We start from the raw sequence: 16782 nt of genomic DNA on the forward strand, positions 1-16782 counted from the left end.
TGTAATTACTGAGTAGGGTGAGGTGCAGGAAGATTGTGGGAGAACCAGTGTTGCCAAACCGTGCCGCTACGGAAAGCTCCGAATCATGACGATACCTTTCAGACAGTGTCCGCGATATGAAGGTGAGCGCAGCACTTGCAACACTACAGAACACATGGTCGACCACACCCCGTTTTGCGTTCTATTAGCGTCCTTTTCCACTTACTTTGATTTAACTTATTTTAACTTGCTTTATTTATTTAAAACATAAACTAATCTCTATTAGTTAACAGTTTAACCTTCCACAAGTAATAATCAAATCAAGTAATTAACCAGGAATAATAATTAGCTACACATCACTGCAGTCCCACTTTTGGTGCTAATTGTGTGAGAACGACCATACTAACTTACTTAAATCGGCCAAACATACATAACAATCTTTATTCTCAAAAAATTTTAGTGATAAAGGTCAACTCCATAAACACTAATCATAAGTAAAACCAAAAGTTTTCAAAAATAGCACCCAAACTATTGAAATTTCAAAATCACTGTTTTACAATGTTAAAACCAATTATATTGCTTACACCTTACGTGTTTAGATTTATTGCATCTAAAACCATTACAACAATAAATAATACTTGGAATTATCGATAAATTTATTAAAATTTCTCACAATTTATATAGAACATAAGATGAAGAATATTTTTGCCAATTAAAATGACCACTTTTTCATTCTGACAACCGTCGCCTTTCAAATAAAACAGATCATTAAGTTTACGGCAAATTTCAATGCAATGTGTTTTGTTAACATTAAAAAATAAAAGATTAGGATAATCTAACGATATTTGTAGTAAGGTTCTAATAAAACATAATTTTTTTAATAAATCATCACCAGAGGAATTGCAAATAACACAAACTACGTAGTTTTTACAAGCGTTGTGACGAGTAACATTAGAACGAGAACTTGTGTACTAAAAAAGAAGAAAAGGTGGGGATACAGCTAGCGAGAGCTCGATGATTGGATGGTATAGGCCGCATGCGTCCATCCCACTATGCCCCCACTAACTACAGTTTGCCCCAATCCGAGATGCCAGATTCACTTAAAAACATTTTCAAGCCTGTATACAATATCTGAATAGGTATTATAGAGTAACATCAGTGTAGCTTTCAACTTTACTTCAGTTACTATTTATTACTTGAGTAAAGATTGGACTGGTATTATTTAATACCAATATACTATGCTAGTAATATTAATAAACTAGTATGATTACTGCTCGTTTATTGTTACTACTACTTAACTATTACTACTTTACTACTATTACTACTAGTTTTTACAATATTAATATTAATACTATTATATATACTACTATACTATACTATAATACTATACTATACTACAATATTTATACTATTTACTATAGTAATATTAATAAACATTAGATCCCAAGGCCAACAGTGCAAGTAAAAAAAGCTCCAAACTTTTAATAATTGGCCGTCGCTAGAAGTTTTGTTTCTGAAGGTCACTTTTTTCTTTTGGTCTTCCGTGGGTTGATAGCTTTTATTAAACAAAACATTCAGGAGGTCAGACGTCCTAAAATATGTATTCATTAACATTCATTAACAATATGTTTATAATATACATATGGAATTCTCAAAATTTATTACAAAATGTTAGTCAACAATATTTAGGATAAATTCATTCCTTTTCAAGTTATAATAATTCTTTCTGAAATAAGATTGGGTGGGCCATTGTGTTATTAAATTTAAAATCAATGATGTAATTTAATATAATCAAACCCAAAGTTCATTGTTTAATGTGTAATAAGAACGAGGCGGTAACATTAATTGTTTATCAACTGCCCAGTCTATGAAAGTTTTAGAATCCCACTCCATATAAACAAATATAATAATCCTAAAGACGAACTTTGTAAATTAATTAATAATTTTGAAGAGAAAAATATGTACACAATTATAATTATTTAAAAAACGTTCTTAAACTAAGATCTAACACTTTACGAAGTTTATAAACTGAACCAGAGCTTGAACCCCTTTGTAACAGATACATTTTTACAAATAAAGATAATAATAATACTCGGAATAAGACATTTCGCGAAATACAATCATTTTTACAAAGTGGTACAATTAGCATGATGTACTACCAAGTGGTACGCGAGCCAAAAAAAAGGTTGGGAAACGCTGATTTAATAGAATAGGTGGTAAATGAGGTTAAAAAATACGATATGTTGTAACATATTTGGTCTGAATCGTCACATCAGTCAATTGCAAACTGCATCTACAGATGCACTCACTTTTACATTCAACTATAATTAATATTCAATATTCCATAAGAAGTTATAAATGAAAATCAATAGGTTGATGGGCGAGGAAATTTCACGCGAGTATTGAATTTCCTTCTTATTCCAAATTTTAGCGAGTCATTTTATCCTCCTTTATAGAATATATGATTCATGACCGTACATTATACTTGGCAATGGTATCTTAGAGTAGTGGTCACCAAACGTTTTTGCACAGTGGGCCCGGTTAACTGACAATACGATGAGTGCGTGCCGCATAATCATTATGTACAATATTTGCAAGCCAGAACGAAAGCTCTGAGAAAAAGAGACGTAAAAACAAGAATAACCAACAAATTTATTTACTTAAAAAAGCAAATTCAAGTACCGTCGGCTGGCCGGAAAAACTGGTGTCGCGAGTGCAGAAATTCGTTGGACACATTTGCGAGGAAAACTCAAAACGCAAGAAATCTTATTCTGGTTGAAGAATCACTAAATTACGGTTTTGCCCTCTGAGGTAGGACAGAATCGAAGTAAAAAGTTTCATCTTTCATCTTTTTACGATTTTGTAAGAAATTGTAAACAATCGCTGTCAATTTTCTAATAATCAATTATTTTAGACGGGTATTTTCGGTAAAAAACCAATTTCAACAAATTGACGTGGTCGTAAAACTAGCAGCACTTATCAAGAACATTTGAAAATAATATATTTCAAATTGCACTTTCACTTAAATTAAACTATCGTATTTGGTTTATATTTTGCTTTACTTCATTAATGACAAGTAACAAACTAATTCTACAACCATTTTATTATATTAAATAATAAACTACTTCGCAATAACTCACTGTAGAGTCACCGTAAAAAGGAATTGAGGCAGACTAGAAGCCACCCATGTTTTTACAATAGTTGCTTTAGAATTGCTAAAAATACCTGTGGTTGACGAGAACAGGTTTAAACATGTTCAAGGAGCGCGCAAAGTGTGGAGCCAATTAAAGGTGGGATTGATCGCATAATTTCTAAGAAAATTACGAAGCTCCTAGTTTAGAAATTCTGTGGGCTCATTAGAGAGGAACCTACGTTCTCCTTGTGGAAGTCCACTAACCGCTAATGAAGTAATCCCTTCCTTTCAAAATAGGTGACTATTTTAACAATAATCATCAGGAATTCGTTAATAGGATAAAGTCTTAAAAATACTATTTAGTCTTAACTAAGGAATACTAAACGTAACGTCAGGGCCGGATCAAGGTTTTTGTGGGCCCTTGGCTGACAGAGCCTCAGCGGGCCCCTTTGCGGAGGAAATCATGTGGCCACAGCCAACTAGATTCAAAATTATGCAGTAAATAAACCTATCTAAATAAATAAGCCGCCCTCCTGGTCGCTATTCTGAAGATTAGCCGTCGTCTGCTTTGACGGTCATTTTCTGTTTAAAACCATGCATGTTGTGCTTTGTTGATTCAACATCTTAATTAGTTTTAATCGCTCCTACTGGGCCTGCCACTCTGAAGTAGTAGGGGAGCGGCCAGTGCTGGGGCCCCTAGAAGCGATGTGAGCCACGGCACATGCCCGGGTAAGCTAGGTGATGACGTAGACCCTGCTGTGTATACAATTCACTTCTCGCTTAATTATTAATACACTGAATCAAACTACATAAGAATTCCTTATTTCTCCATTAATTTTCCAAACGTAACCCAAAATTCAGGATACGCTGTTAGTACACTAAACACCTCTGGCCTAGTTATTAACTCACTAAAGCAGAAATTTCTATCTTTCCATTCAAACTGTAGGAGAATTCCTTATTTTTCCTTTAATTTTGCAAACGCAACTTCAAATTCGGGATACCCTGTGTGTACATTCCACCTTTGGTTTAGTTATTAATACTCTGTAGCAGCAATCTCTAATTTTACAGATAACTAGACGAGTATTCCTTACTTTTCCTTTAATTTTGCAAACGCAACTTCAAATTCGGGATACCCTGTTTGTACATTCTACCTCCGGCTTAATTATTAACTCACTAAAGCAGAAATGTCTATCTTCCCAGTTAAACTGGAGGAGAATACTTTATTTTTCATTTTAATTTTCCAATCGTAACTAAAAATTCCGGCTAACCTGTGTGTACAATCCAATGCTGGCTTAATTATTAATAGACTGAAGCAGAAATCCTAATATTTTCGGTCAAACTAGACGAGAATTCCTTATTTTTCCTTCTATTTTTGGAATCGTAAACTTCTAATTCGGAGTACCCTGTTTGTACAATCGAATTCACGTCTGAATTTCGAATTACCATTACCAAATAATTGGAAAAATAAGTAATTTTCGTCTAGTTATGAAGAAAAGTATGTGATTTTTGCTTCAGTGAATTAATAACTCCAACAAAGTTGGATTATTCACTGAGGGTAGACCGAATTTGAAGTTACGATTGCAAAAGTAATGGAAAGATAAAAAAAATAAAAAATCTCGTCTAGTTTGACTGGAAAGATTGAGATTTCTGCTTTATATTATGGATAACTGAGTCACAGTTGGATTGTGCAAACAGGGTACCCTGAATTTGAAATGGCGATTGCAGAATTAATGGAAAAATAAAGAATTCTCTTCTAGTTTGGTCGGAAAGATTAGGATTTCTGCTTGAATGTATACACGGTAAGGCTGAGATTCAAGTAGGAGGTTGTAACTAAATTCAGGCTCCCATAATCACTGCATGGGTTTCAATTAAATGGTTACTGTTTGCAAAGGGTTACTATTCCCAATTATTCTTTGATTGATCAATTTCAAAAAACTCTTCTTTATGTTAGAACAGTTTCAACTTATCTGATGGATCGCTAATTAGCCTTGCTAGCCTGTTCTATTATTATTATATTTTTTTTTTTATGATTTAGGGCGCGTCAACATCTTAGGTTATTGGCGCCCGGAGCTTTTTTCAGTGCACTGCCGGCCTCCGGACAGTGTTCTCTCGTCACAGACAGCACTGTACATCACCGGACAGTGAGCTGTAAGAAGCTCCTAGGAAGAGAAAATCTAAGGGTCAGCTGCTGGATTCGAACCCGGGACCTATTATTATTATTATTATTATTATTATTATCTAGCCAGTAACTGCAAGTACGTTATTGCTTAGCCTTTTAGATCTCAAAAAGGTTTTACTTTTTTAAACAATTTATCCTTGCAAAGAGATGGAAAATAGTGAATAGCCAATGTAAGAGACGATGTTAAACTTAGGTTAAAGTTTAGGTTACTTATGCTTAATTAAAACCGTAATTTGCGAATCAGTTTATTTCAAAATCTTGCAATGTGTTTATATGATTTTTCTGTCATTGTTGGAAAGTTTATAAAATCTACAGCGATGTCAATCATTTACTATTTGCATAGTGAAGTGTTCAGCATTCTTTTTCGGTGCACCAAATTCTACTTTTTACGTCAAAAAGTTTTCAAGTCACAAAGTTTATTACAGAATATGTATTTACAAAAATTTTGGGTCATATTTTTAACTGTACAACGACCAAATTGATTTGAATTCTCTGATAGATGAGTTCATCAAGTTTCTCAACAGGATTTCCAGGGAGAGTTAAAATGTAATAACAGAATAAAATGTTTTGAAGAAGATTCCTCCAAATAAAAAAGAAAACTATAGCCAAATCTAAAGAAGAAAGAAGAGTGGTAGGTTGGGGATAAGCATTTCCTGATGCTAACAGAACTCTCAACGTCACCAGATATGGAGAGGATATATACTTCCAATATCGGTATACAATCGGTAAGGAAGACAACACGAAAAGAGACAAAGAATTCAAGTCACGACGAAGTTTGTTATTTCCTGTGTTATTTAGAATTGCCAGGTCACACTGGTTGAGGATAAATTATTACAAAGAAGGTATAAACTGGTTATCTTTCAAGAGCTCTAGCTACGGCCTTTGTTGGTGAAACTGCTTAAAGAGACCATGATTTAGATGGCCCAATTTTAATGGATGTTACCAGTAAAATGGAATATAACCATTTCTAATACAATTTCGCTAAATATCCCAATACTGCTTCGAATACTTTTCGTCTTCATTTCGTAGATCGATAATTATCAATCAAATTTAAACTGTCCACCAATAAATAAAACGCAGTTATAAAAAAAGTTCATAACTTTATCTTTAGCTCTTTACAAAATGGGGTTGAAAAACTCAAATCACTACTTTTAAAGAAACCATATTTTATTGACAAAGTCCTTTATGAACATAACCAAGTGCAAACAAATTAATTATTACTAGACCATGTTGTTTATCAGTGAAAAGAAATGCTTCAGATAGTACACACAGCGCATTCTGTTGACAGAACTACAAGCCACTCTATAAGTTGTGTACATTGAAACTGTTGTATACATTGAAATACCAGAAATAGCTGTAATTTAAGGGGTCCATAAACAGAGAGGAGTTCTGTTTTTTCTGTACAAATGAAAAATTACATTCAAAGGAGTTTTTAAAGACATTGCTTAATTCTTTATTTTGTTGAAAATTTATCTACTTTAAAATATAATTTCCATTGATAAGAGATATAATTTGATATTTCTCTTTGTAATCCGCTATCTTAATTCAAACTAAAGGTGCTTGACATAACTTATAAAGAATGTATTCTACTAACTTACCGGAAATAACCACTTTATAAGTTAGTTATAAGTGCTTTGTAATTATTAAGTCAGAAGAGTTTTGTGAATAAGTTGTTTTATAAATTGTATCCAAAATATCCACTAGATGGCATTGGATGTACTAGTTGGCTATATTTTATTTCTACTTTAATCTGGAGGAGTAACTGACCGTTGGATTGCAATACTCCATAAAATGAATATTACCATCAACAAAACTCTGTTCATTTTCTGACTCTCTGCCTGGAAAGGGCTACTGCATTTCACAACATGTCGTCACCGAAATTTACTCTGCGATCTTGCTTACTAATATTTTTTATTTATTTGTATATAGATTTATTTAATTTCAAATTTTAACAATAGTTATGATACCATAACAATAGCAATAGCTATAATAATTTTAAATTTAAGGATTACTATTTTCCATTTAAGGTTGATTTTAATTAATTTTTTTTTTGTCGTATAAAAGTGTTGGTTTTGGTTCACTTTAATCTGAGAGAAATAGTTTTATTTTAGCTTCCTTTCGCTTAAGTTTTTTTTTTTCTGGTATCCATCCTTCTCACCGTAGAGTTAGCCATCTGAGGCACCCTTAACGGAATTTTTATTTGGAGCTGACTAGGAGTACCGTTCTCAGATGTCTGGCGTCCCAAGACTTTTCTTCCTCACGAGTAGAACCAAATAGGTTCCCTTCGCCTCTAGACAGTGACAAATAAATATTTGCCTGAAAAAGGATATTATTTTTGCATTTAAAAAAATTAATAAATAAAAATCTTCAACTATTTTAAATTTCAATTTAGGAAAGACTATTTTTTAGATATTTAAAAAATTACTAATACTGAATTAATAATTACCTACATCTAAAGTGTAGCAGTTTTCCAAGAAACATAATTATGATATATAGAAAGGAAAGAACTTACATTAAAGTTTAATAATACAAAAGTTTACTAGGTATAATAAAATTTAAAATAAGTTTTCAATATCTATAATTAATTGGTTACAGTTTTAAAACAATAAATGTGGAATAAATATTAAAAATAGTTTTTAAATTTACTTGATTTAACATTGGTTGTAGTTTTAAGTATTTCTGATACGCGAAAAAAAAAATTTGTATTTATTTTATTGATGTAGATGGTTTAATTAATCGATACTTCAATGTTAGAGTCGATTCAACTGATATTACTGCCGCGTACTGACGTTTAAATGGGAAGAAAGGTAATTTTAGGCTTCTTTCAAGTGTGATTCATCCCCTCGTGTAGCTGGACAATTGGGTTCTGTGTTAATAAATTAATGCTCAAACAAACTTTTTAGCTAATAACTTTATTACAGCTTTATTACATTGAATTAAGTGTGCAGTTGATATGAGTATTCAACAAGAATCATGTCTACAACTTCTTGGCAGATTGCAGAAAAGGCCTAGCTTGCAAGGATTAGATGCCCATCTATTTCCTAATGGCCCAAAACCAAGAGAAGTTATCGAAATCACAGGCGAAGCAGGAACTGGTAAAACACTTCTTCTTTTGGAATTTATTAAAAAAAGCATTTTACCAATTAGATATAATGAATTTCAAATAGATGGTCTTGAAGCAGAAGTTGTTTATATGAACTGTGACCATCATTTTAATATTTTTAAACTAGTTTCACTAATGGAAGATTATTTAAGCAGATGCCTCCTAACTCCTGATTCTGACTTAATAGAAGAAATTATATCCACATCATTAAAAAGGCTTACTGTGTTCAATATTTTTGACAGTGAAACAATGATGACTACTTTTCACTTATTGAGCAATTTACTTTGTATGAACAGCAATATTAGTTTGATATTAATAGACAGTATATCTGCTTATTATTGGCAAGATGCAATGATTAGAGGCATTCGTAAAATGGATTTATATGTTTTAACAGTCTTAAAATTACTACATAAATCCATTAAAGACTTCCAAGTTACTGTGATTTTTACAAGACCTCAGTACTTTCAGTCGAAGTCTGGTGTAGAATGCTCACCAGTTTATGATTTGTGCAAAATAAATACTAGTATTCACTTACAACAACGAATCAGAGATGACACTAAGTGTAACATTGCAGAAGTAAGAACCTGTTCAGCTATGATGGTTGTATTTTATGAAATTCTTCAGAATGGTGTTGTGTGGTCAAAGTAAGAACAGAATTTTGAAATTGTGCATCAAAATTTAATTACTGATAATAATTGAAGTACAAAAAAAGTTAGTTATAAATAACAGTAGAAACGATGTAGGAAAAAAGTGATTCAGTACAAACCATACAAATTGTGAGAACCATTATCAGTTGGTTAAAGCAATGTTCAGTAAGAATAGTTGTGAATTATAAAAAATAAAATTTATAATATATTTTGTCCCGTTATTTATATATTTAAGTATACTCATGCAGTCACTCTGTTTTATAAAAAACTTGTATTTCATATTTTAAAAACAAAGTTACTATTGATAAGTCGTGATGTGTAAAAAATAAAATATAAAATTTTCTATTTTGTGCAAAAGCATGTGCCTTTCAGTATTGTACATTAAGAACCAAGATTAATTCTCAAATTTTAAGAATTTAAGTAGGTTTTAAGTTGAAAGTACTAAGCATGAAGGGATTGATGAATATTTATTGTCAAAACAATATAATTAAATATATTTGGTTTTTGATACAAGAATCAAATTGAATTTTCTTTTGATTTTATTAACCTATGTAGTTACAAATTACCTCCTGCCGTAGATAACAATGCAAAAGGTAATCATAGTATTTTAAGGGAGTAAGAGACAAAATGATTGTTTATCATAAACTATTAAATTTTATTAGTTACTTAATTTTCGTTTTAAATTTTAGTTTAATAATTAAAGGTGATGTTTCAAATTATGGTGCTAAATTACAATGGTCGATAAATGCCCAAGGTTTTCACAGGTAAGTACAAATTTATTTCAGTTACTTTCTTCTGCATTCTGAAACTGTGTTTCATTTTTGTTTGTTAAGGGAAATTCAGTACAATTTAGAAATATCAGACTATGGTACAAGGCATGAGTGCAGCATGTTAGCCAAACAAGTTATACCTCATAGTTTGTATGTTAATAAAGATCAGCTTGAGGACCTAAGAAGATTGAAAAAGGTTTTCACTTTTTATTAAAACATCTAACTTTGACCAATTAATTCAAAAAATATATACAAGATCTTAATTCATTTAATTAATAGTTATCTTAATTTCATGTTAATGAGTTAGTAATTTATTTGTGTGTCAACATCTTATACTAGATATTTTCTTTTGGTTTGTGAGCTAGAGCCAAGGAAAAAACAATATGAAATTTTACCAATGTTTTGAGAATTTGATTACCTTTTTTAAGGCTCAAAGGTGCGTTAAATTGAATGGTTGGAATTTTTTTCCTGCATCGTGACCACGGTATACACCGTGATACAAATTTGAGGACATGTTACAGTAAGCAACCACACGATTACAAGTAATACTGAGCCTTGAAAAGATTATGTTGTCACTATAATTTAGCTGTTTTCAGCCTGTGGTAAAACTTCAAATAATCTAAGAGACTATGATTAGTTTTTATAATTATTTTTTTAATCAATTGAGTTTTAGGATTTGAACAAACGGAGAATCACTAACATCAACATTTACAGGTTACGGCAGTTGTTAACGATTTTGTTGACACTGAAATGCCAGAGGATGTGTCTGTACCTCACGATGTGTATCTGTTCTCCATTTTAAATGAAACTGACAACATTCTCACTTCGAATATCTATCTGCCAATACATGTGAGATATCATTCACCTCAACCTGGTGGAGGTTTTCAAAGTGCAATTCTCAGTCCTCCTGAGATTTATGTTATTTGCACTCAATTTCCAATGAATTATTCAACTGGATCACAATTTCCTTGCTTTCATGACTCTACCCAGTTATGTGAATATCATCAACTTCCATATGAGATTGTAAGTAATATCTTCAGATTTTTCAATGCAAATTTTGTCTATGTGTGCATTATCTGGGCAAAAGTCTACTTTAGTAGATCCCTTTAATGTAGTACCTCTTCGCTCTGTATAAATAAATCAGTAACAATAAGTAAATAATACAAAAATTAAAAGTACTCTATAATTTATTTATTTTAATTTTAATTAGTTCAGAGGGTTTAAAAATACCAATCAGACCATTTACTTATATCTGTATAATATGAGACCCCAAAAACTTTTGTAAGGCCGAATAGCAGTAATTCTTTGAAAGTATATTATTTTGTATGTCACATCTTATTTATTTTACTATCTAAGTTTTGTTTTTCAGGATGAGAATTTGCTTGAGATACTAGTTCCGGTCGGTAATTCAGATCATTTCAATACAGTTGTGTTAATAACATATTTTGTAACAATAGCAGGCACTTTTTATATTTTTACGGTAATTCTTTTGAGCCTGCCTAAATAAAAAAAAAAATTACTCGAAATTAACATGATCGTTTCAACTGCTAATAAGATAGGTATTTTGCAGATAAGTATTTTATGTGAAGTTCCTCTTTCAGTTATTTAAGTAATTATCTAGTCTTAGATTATTAAGTATATTTATTTCTTATTTTAAATTTTAAAGATCTCAGAGCTTAAGTGCCTTTTAAACTCAACCTAAATGATACAAAAAGCTTATGTCAAAAACTGTACAATTTATATAAACTTTATGTATGTACTAGGAAAAAATATATTTATAATTCTTAAGAAAATATTAATTAATATATAAATACTACCTGTTTTCTGTGATATTTTTTGATCCTGTTATTTTTCGCTTTTATTTATACATATTTGTAAACGTACTTTTAAATACGTTTTTTTTTTCTTTTTTTAAAGAGACAAAAATAAGAATTCTAAAATCACTAATACCACCGTTTCCAGTCTTCTACGTTTCATTCTTTCGAAGAGTTCTCTGTCCCATCTGACTCCGCCCTTAAGACCTCTGCCAACCATCTTCTCAAAGACACCGTGCAACTGTTTCCTCTTAGTGGGTAGATTCTACCTGCCTAACCGGCTTTGACTATTTTTCAAAGGAATCCGCCTCCTTTGTCATTACCATTTAGCTTTCTGTTTAACTCTCATTCTTCGACATTCTCTTTTATCTTCCAAATCTCTTAATTCTTAATTCTGTCTATTCTTCGTTTTAAAAGGTAGCTTTTCCAGAAATCTATTTCTACTCTCCTTAAGTCAGCTTCAGTATTTTAATGGTGGCCCAATATTCTTTTTTTATTCTCTCTAGATGTTGAAACCGAGATTTTACCAAAATCGTGGTACAGATCTTCAATTAATGATATACCACAACTCTTAGTAAGCTGGTCCTCTTACACTTTTGACAGGTTGATTGAACCCATTCATTACTGTTTCTGCATGATCATCTAAAGAGATGCCCAATATCTTATAAAAAATTAAATGATTTTTCAATTCAGCATATACTACGAAAAAAATAGTCTGTTTATTAAGATATTTCTTTTTATATAAACAATCTATTTTATTTTTTGTGTGTTAAGGTGTGCAGGAACTAGACGTCTATTGAAAGTGAGAAAACAATAGTCGAAACTGTACTGAACAATCCTTTAACATGCCACACATCTCAGTAAGTGAAGGGGATTAATTTAAGGATAAGTAAAGTGAAGAGGATGGAATTTTTTAATTAGTCCCTTCTGACGTAATATTGAATCATGTTAATGCCACAGCTCGAATCATATCTTATAATAAATACATCTCTTGAAGTAAATATATCCCATAGAATGGACAGGAAAAACATCGGAGAGGAAACATTTCAGAAAGGAAAAGATAAGTCTTTTAGAGAGAAAACATTAATTTAAGAAAATTTATTATACTTCATATTTTAAGTCAATCCCAGTCTATCACAAGTCCAGGTAAATGTTTCTGGTGCAGGTGCTAAAAACTCAATATGAGTACCTTTTCGATCGAAACAATTAATTATAACACTGGACAGGTGTAAGTGTAGAGGTATTGCCACATCTCTCACTGATGTCAGTTTTAAAATTTTCAATAGTTCTGAAGACAGTTTCTGAAACCAACATAAAAAGAAATTTGTACTGATTAAATGTTAAGTGAAAGGTTTTAACTTTGGAGAAGAAGAGAACTAACTACTTCTAGATCTTACCATCCCAACGGATATTTCGGTCTTAATAACACTTATGACTGATTCAGAGATAACTGATGCGTGCTATGCTTAGGCAAGCTCTGAAATATTACATATTTTGTCCCCAGTGGATTAGGTATTGCAATTATTCCTTAAACAACCAACAAGGAAAATGTTTACTAATTCAAAGAGCGATTATCCTTTCAAACGATCGAGCTGATCAATTCGCAAGAGTAATGCAAATTGAATAAGGCTAATCTTGATTCAGACCTTTTGTCAAAACTAATACTTATAAGTAATATAAAGATTTTAATCTAAAATTGAGCGACAAAGCTGCTACATTAATTAAAAAAGAAAAAATACCTGAGGCACACCAGCAACTGGACTAAATTTATCGACTAGAACTGATTGTCCCATTATAGTTTTGACTCGAGAACCATGCACATTATCTCCTAAAACTGGAGTAAGTAGAAATGTTGAAAGATATATTCTCACACAGTGCCATGAATTCCTGGTGGTTCCAATTTCAACAAGACTAGCGTTATTATTGCTTGCTAAAGTTCTGTGGGTAATAACTACTTTCTTTGCAACACCTCTTTCTCGTTCGCCTTTAGTGCACTTAGATACTAAGACCGCCTTAAACAGATGTATTAAAAATTAATGTGTTGTTAGATTAAATAACGCACACAAAAGTAAATGATACAGGTGACACCATGAGCTTAAAGGTAATATTATTTTCATAAAAACGTCAAAACCTTCTCCGCACATATAAGTGCGAGCGCAACGATTTCTAATGATAACGTGAACTTGTTTTTGGTTACATTCTTATTAATTACACAATCAGGCCAGAACGATTTCCAGCAATTATAGTACTCATTTTCCTCTTCACTTGTACACACATTTATAAAGGAGGTAAAGATTGGGACATTAACATTTCCTTCATATTTCTAATTGCTGAATCTCCTAACCTATTACTGTAATTTTTGCGAATTAGGGATTATTATAGTACTCATCTACCACTCCATTTGTGCGCAATTGCACCTTTCTAAGCTCAATATTTGAAGGAGATATAAAGTGATATCAAGTTTGGGAGCTTAACATTTCCTTTATATTTCGAACTGCTGTATCTCCTAATCTACTAGTGTAATCCTTTCAAAATTATGGACTGCATAACTGTGTCTTTTAAAAGATCACTTGTCAACAATTTCTCTTGTTCCTAGTTAGATACCATTAAAAACCCTTATACAACTGTCCTACTGGACAGTTTTTAATAGTCTTCTTTTTTTCTTTTCTTTTTTAGGCAATGAACCTATTGGCCTTTGCTGTTCTGAGACAGTGCATATACCAACTTCACAACCTTTTACTAAAAGACCACACTTACGGAACCATGTCTTAAAACTATATACTTAAAATTAAAATTCATTCACACTATAAATTACATCCATACCTTTATACAATTATATACAGTTACATTTACATTTTATAAAAAAATTTATTTACATGAGTTCTATATACTAATTTCTATCTTATATATCTCTTATATATTATTAAATAATTTAATTTCTTTTAAAAACTTTATTGCATAATCTATTCTAATTCGGTCATTTGCCAAGGCTTCTTCTAGTGAATCCGGAATACTGTGACGTTGTCTACATTGATCATATTCCGAACACTCCACAAGTGCAAGTTATACAGTCAAGGGTTCGTTACATGAACTGCATGTGGGAGGGCTATCCAGACACATGAGGTAACCGTGGGTTAGCCGGGTATGGCCGATCCTTCGGCGAGTGACTATTACCTCTTCCCTGCGGTTATCCCGCGATGAAGAGTCCCAAGCTTTTGACGACAGTTTTGATCTTTCTAAGCTTATTGTTCGTCACTAAGGTCCACTCATTCTGCCAGGATTCATAAACGTCTCTTTTAATTTGCTTCGCCACGTCTGTTGGCAAGGTCCTTCCCATATTAAAGTCTATTAACTTCATTCATTTACGTTGCGTGTGCCGGATCCAAATCAGTCTTTAATCTAAATGTGTTTTTTTGTCTTTGTTTTAGACAACACTGTTATCATCGTACCGTCTGTAAGAGAGTGTAAACCTGCTTTGTAATTTCAGTTAGTGAGCGTGTCATATTGTCAGTATAGACAAAGTTACATACAACGCTACTATAACGTTCAAAAAATAAATAAATAATAATAAAAAAAATAAAATTATGGTTGTCAGTATCAAAAAGTTTCAGCAATAGAAACAGTAGAAAAATAAAGTATGAGATTTGACAATAGTATACCTTTTTCTCTCTTGTTAATGGAGAATTTTCCAGTTTGATAGCACCCTGAAAGTGTGTCATTTCTTTGATAGGATTCCCAATTACAATGGATCTGTACATATCTGAAGGTTGATCTTCTCTTCTCATCCTAAGCAATTTTTTGTGAAAATTTTCTTGTACACTTTTATCAGTGCAAAAAATTGCCACTCCAGAAACATATCTAAAAAGAAAACTTATCTCTAACAAAAATTCAATTATAAAATAAGCAAATAATTAGTTCACATGTTTATAATTAAGATATCTTCATTAAATGAAGAAATTATACTATAATTCAGTTTAAACTTTAAGGAGCTTACTTTTCTGGCACTTTGATATTAATTATGTCGGTATATCCTAAAGACTTTTTGAGAAAAGGTATAATTGTGGTTAGCGAGACTTCTAATGGGTCATTCTTTTCATTCTTAGGTTTATCTTGCGAAAAACTTATTCCATAAGGTTTATTCAACACTAATATTCCTGGAAAATGATGTTGTAATATATATCTCTGCATAGGTAAATTGCATTTGTATGTTAATTACTAGGAAATTTTATTTCATCTCCCAGCGAAAACTGGAGCCTAAATTGGATGATATAAATAAGGAGAAAATAATCAAATCTGTAGGGATGGAATAACGCGAGGCCAGGACCAAATAGCGTTGTAAAACCACAAAGATGGAAGGAAATCGAAAGAGCCAAATGCTCAAAGTGAAAAATATTTCAGGCGCAGGAACTTACGAGATATAAGCAAAATTTCGTTGGTTCTAGTGAGAGACGTTATTCCAACCTCACCAATCTTCCCAAATAGGATCTTTGCCTTTATGCAAACACAGGCGGCAAGTGAGGCTATTAAACACTAGTTAATAATAATAAGTTATTAGCATGCCCAGTTTACATTCTGAATAGAGCGCATTTCTGCTCTAAAATTATTATTTTGAACTAAATTATGAGTTTATTTAATTTATTGTAAACATATTTTCCCTCACCTTTTTCATTGTAGATGACTCCTTTTATCAACCTTTCAGCAATTTGACTTGAAGGTACATAATTCTGTTTGTATATATGGCAAAATCTTTTTGCGTAAGGTATGCTTCTTTTTACGTTTATCATAATTTATTATAAAAAGATGACTGCGTCTCATGGAAAAACTTGGCATTACCTTTGATAAGAAATCTTAGCCATTACCTTCCCTCTTTGACATTGAAACCAATGTACATGATGCCGAAATTACTTTATAAGAATAAGTTAAAACTACAAGCACATGTTTAACTGGCAATTACTAACAACCACAACGCGCTTGGCTAACTCGCTAAGGCACTAAACGTAAACTTTGGCAGGCTACACTTTATAATTGTTATATTTCAACGTAATATTGCTAGGAGCGCTGTGTCTTACATGTAAACTGCAGACGCTTGTGAAGTTACTAATACTGCCGCTAGATAGGAAGGGCATGTCAATTCCATTTTTTATCATCTTGCAGTTA

General features: G+C 31.9%; 3 protein-coding genes across 4 annotated transcripts; 2 read left to right on the top strand and 1 right to left on the bottom strand.

The window, feature by feature from the left end:
* The first annotated feature begins 8091 nt into the window (after positions 1-8091).
* Xrcc2 (X-ray repair cross complementing 2) lies at positions 8092-9562 on the top strand. Its single transcript, XM_074122078.1, has one exon. The coding sequence runs from the start codon at positions 8245-8247 to the stop codon at positions 9040-9042; it is 798 nt and encodes a 265-aa protein (XP_073978179.1). The 5' UTR covers positions 8092-8244; the 3' UTR covers positions 9043-9562.
* Positions 9563-9614: 52 nt separating this feature from the next.
* PIG-X (Phosphatidylinositol glycan anchor biosynthesis class X) lies at positions 9615-11633 on the top strand. 2 transcript variants are annotated; one of them, XM_074122080.1, is made up of 4 exons: positions 9615-9805; positions 9875-10007; positions 10526-10834; positions 11181-11633. In XM_074122080.1, the coding sequence occupies exons 1-4, from the start codon at positions 9669-9671 to the stop codon at positions 11316-11318; spliced, it is 717 nt and encodes a 238-aa protein (XP_073978181.1). In that variant the 5' UTR covers positions 9615-9668; the 3' UTR covers positions 11319-11633. The 2 variants fall into 2 exon arrangements, with proteins under 2 accessions (XP_073978181.1, XP_073978182.1); XM_074122081.1 differs by lacking the exon at positions 9875-10007 and having other exon boundaries at positions 9627-9805.
* A 1075-nt stretch (positions 11634-12708) lies between these two features.
* Positions 12709-16661, bottom strand: LOC141451054 (mitochondrial mRNA pseudouridine synthase RPUSD3-like). The gene is made up of 5 exons (XM_074122077.1): positions 16286-16661; positions 15620-15779; positions 15285-15483; positions 13365-13637; positions 12709-12926 (listed from the first exon to the last, which is right to left on the bottom strand). Exons 1-5 carry the CDS (start codon positions 16407-16409, stop codon positions 12741-12743), a joined length of 942 nt encoding a protein of 313 aa, XP_073978178.1. The 5' UTR covers positions 16410-16661; the 3' UTR covers positions 12709-12740.
* Positions 16662-16782: the final 121 nt, after the last annotated feature.

The sequence above is a fragment of the Rhodnius prolixus genome, unplaced genomic scaffold (genome assembly GCF_049639745.1).
Source record: "Rhodnius prolixus isolate KJV_2025 unplaced genomic scaffold, Rpr scaffold_8, whole genome shotgun sequence".
Classification (NCBI taxonomy): Eukaryota; Metazoa; Arthropoda; class Insecta; order Hemiptera; family Reduviidae; genus Rhodnius; species Rhodnius prolixus.

Coding starts and splice junctions, on each gene's coding strand:
- Xrcc2 (XM_074122078.1), top strand. CDS start 8,245: ATGAGTATTCAACAAGAATCATGTCTACAACTTCTTGGCAGATTGCAG.
- PIG-X (XM_074122080.1), top strand. CDS start 9,669: ATGATTGTTTATCATAAACTATTAAATTTTATTAGTTACTTAATTTTC. Junction 9,806..9,874: donor AATGCCCAAGGTTTTCACAG/GTAAGTACAAAT, acceptor TTGTTTGTTAAG/GGAAATTCAGTACAATTTAG. Junction 10,008..10,525: donor ACCTAAGAAGATTGAAAAAG/GTTTTCACTTTT, acceptor CAACATTTACAG/GTTACGGCAGTTGTTAACGA.
- LOC141451054 (XM_074122077.1), bottom strand. CDS start 16,409: ATGATAAACGTAAAAAGAAGCATACCTTACGCAAAAAGATTTTGCCAT. Junction 15,780..16,285: donor AGTCATCTACAATGAAAAAG/GTGAGGGAAAAT, acceptor ATCATTTTCCAG/GAATATTAGTGTTGAATAAA. Junction 15,484..15,619: donor AATATCAAAGTGCCAGAAAA/GTAAGCTCCTTA, acceptor TTTTCTTTTTAG/ATATGTTTCTGGAGTGGCAA.